At 51.5% G+C, this 1,072-nt stretch overlaps 1 protein-coding gene across 2 annotated transcripts in view; it reads right to left on the bottom strand.

The window, feature by feature from the left end:
* Positions 1-768, bottom strand: part of Asgr2 (asialoglycoprotein receptor 2) — a 13,777-nt gene extending 13,009 nt beyond the window's left edge. Inside the window, exon 1 of one of the 2 annotated variants that reach the window (XM_013013272.1) lies at positions 645-768. In XM_013013272.1, the coding sequence (XP_012868726.1) occupies positions 645-768 (124 nt within the window). The remainder of the gene's footprint in view (positions 1-644) is intronic. The other variant, XM_013013273.1, reaches the window with a different exon arrangement.
* Between the last annotated feature and the right edge of the window lie 304 nt (positions 769-1,072).

The following is a 1,072-nucleotide window of genomic DNA, read 5'->3' as shown; positions in this document are numbered from 1 at the left end:
TACCACTGAGCCACCTTCCCAGCCCGGAGTAGGTTTCTCTTGGCCCTTGTTTTCCTGCCCAGCACAATCCTTCCCTCAGTCCCCCAGCCTCAGTGTAACACATCCCCTCTGTCCTCTCCCCTGAGCATGTGCCCTGGTCCCCTCTGCTTCCACAGAGCCTGGCTCCAATCTCAGCTCCCACCCTGACGTTCCTCCACCTGTTTCCTACCTTTCTACCTAGAACCACACCAATGTCTCTGAAATCTTTCCACCAATCACTTGGAGAATTATGTTCAACATTTTCCCAGGACAGGCCCAGGAGGATCTAGGGGGAGCAGGGCCCTTTCAGCTCATTTCCCCACTCTTCCCAGCTCATCTCCCACCCTCACGCTTACGTATACTCATAGTTCTGGCTGGCTGTGGACATGCCTGCATATGTACACACACACACACACACACACACACACACACACACAGAGCACACATGTGCCTCAAGGTAGGAGAAAGAGGGAGAAAATCTCCTCTGGTTCCAATATGCCCTCATCTCTGGGGCCCTCTACAATAAGAGGAGGAACGCAGTCCCTGCCCCCTGAGCGCATAGACAGAGAGCACTTGGCAATTGAGACAAGGGTTCAGCGGGTGAAGCCCCTGAAACTGGTACTTGCCTTTCCAAAATGGACTTTCTCTCCTGGGGTTCTGCCCATGAGTGCCTGGCTCCTCACCACCACTGAACTGATTGTTAGATTCCTCCAAGTCAAGCTGCTGGATGTCTTGAAAGTCCTTGTCCATGATGGGCCCCAGGCTGGTGTTGGAGCTGGGAGTGAGGCTTGTTCTTCAGGCTGAAGCTGGAGCTGTGTTTATGGATAGGCTTTGAACTGACAAGCAAATTCATGTGGACAGATTAAAGTAAGGAATGACACCAGGTGCTGATGGCTCATGCCTGTAATCCTAGCTACTCAGGGAGGCTGAGATCTGAGGACTGAGGTTTGAAGCCAATCCAGACCCAGCAGCAACAACAATGATGATGATGATGATGATAATAATAAAATAAGGCCAAAGAGTAGAGCAAGGTGACAGCTGAGGTTGGATATGA

Source organism: Dipodomys ordii, unplaced genomic scaffold (assembly GCF_000151885.1).
Source record: "Dipodomys ordii isolate 6190 unplaced genomic scaffold, Dord_2.0 Scaffold19, whole genome shotgun sequence".
NCBI classification, from domain to species: Eukaryota; Metazoa; Chordata; class Mammalia; order Rodentia; family Heteromyidae; genus Dipodomys; species Dipodomys ordii.
Note: the sequence above shows the minus strand (reverse complement) of the source record. Positions and strands in the feature narration are given on the sequence as shown.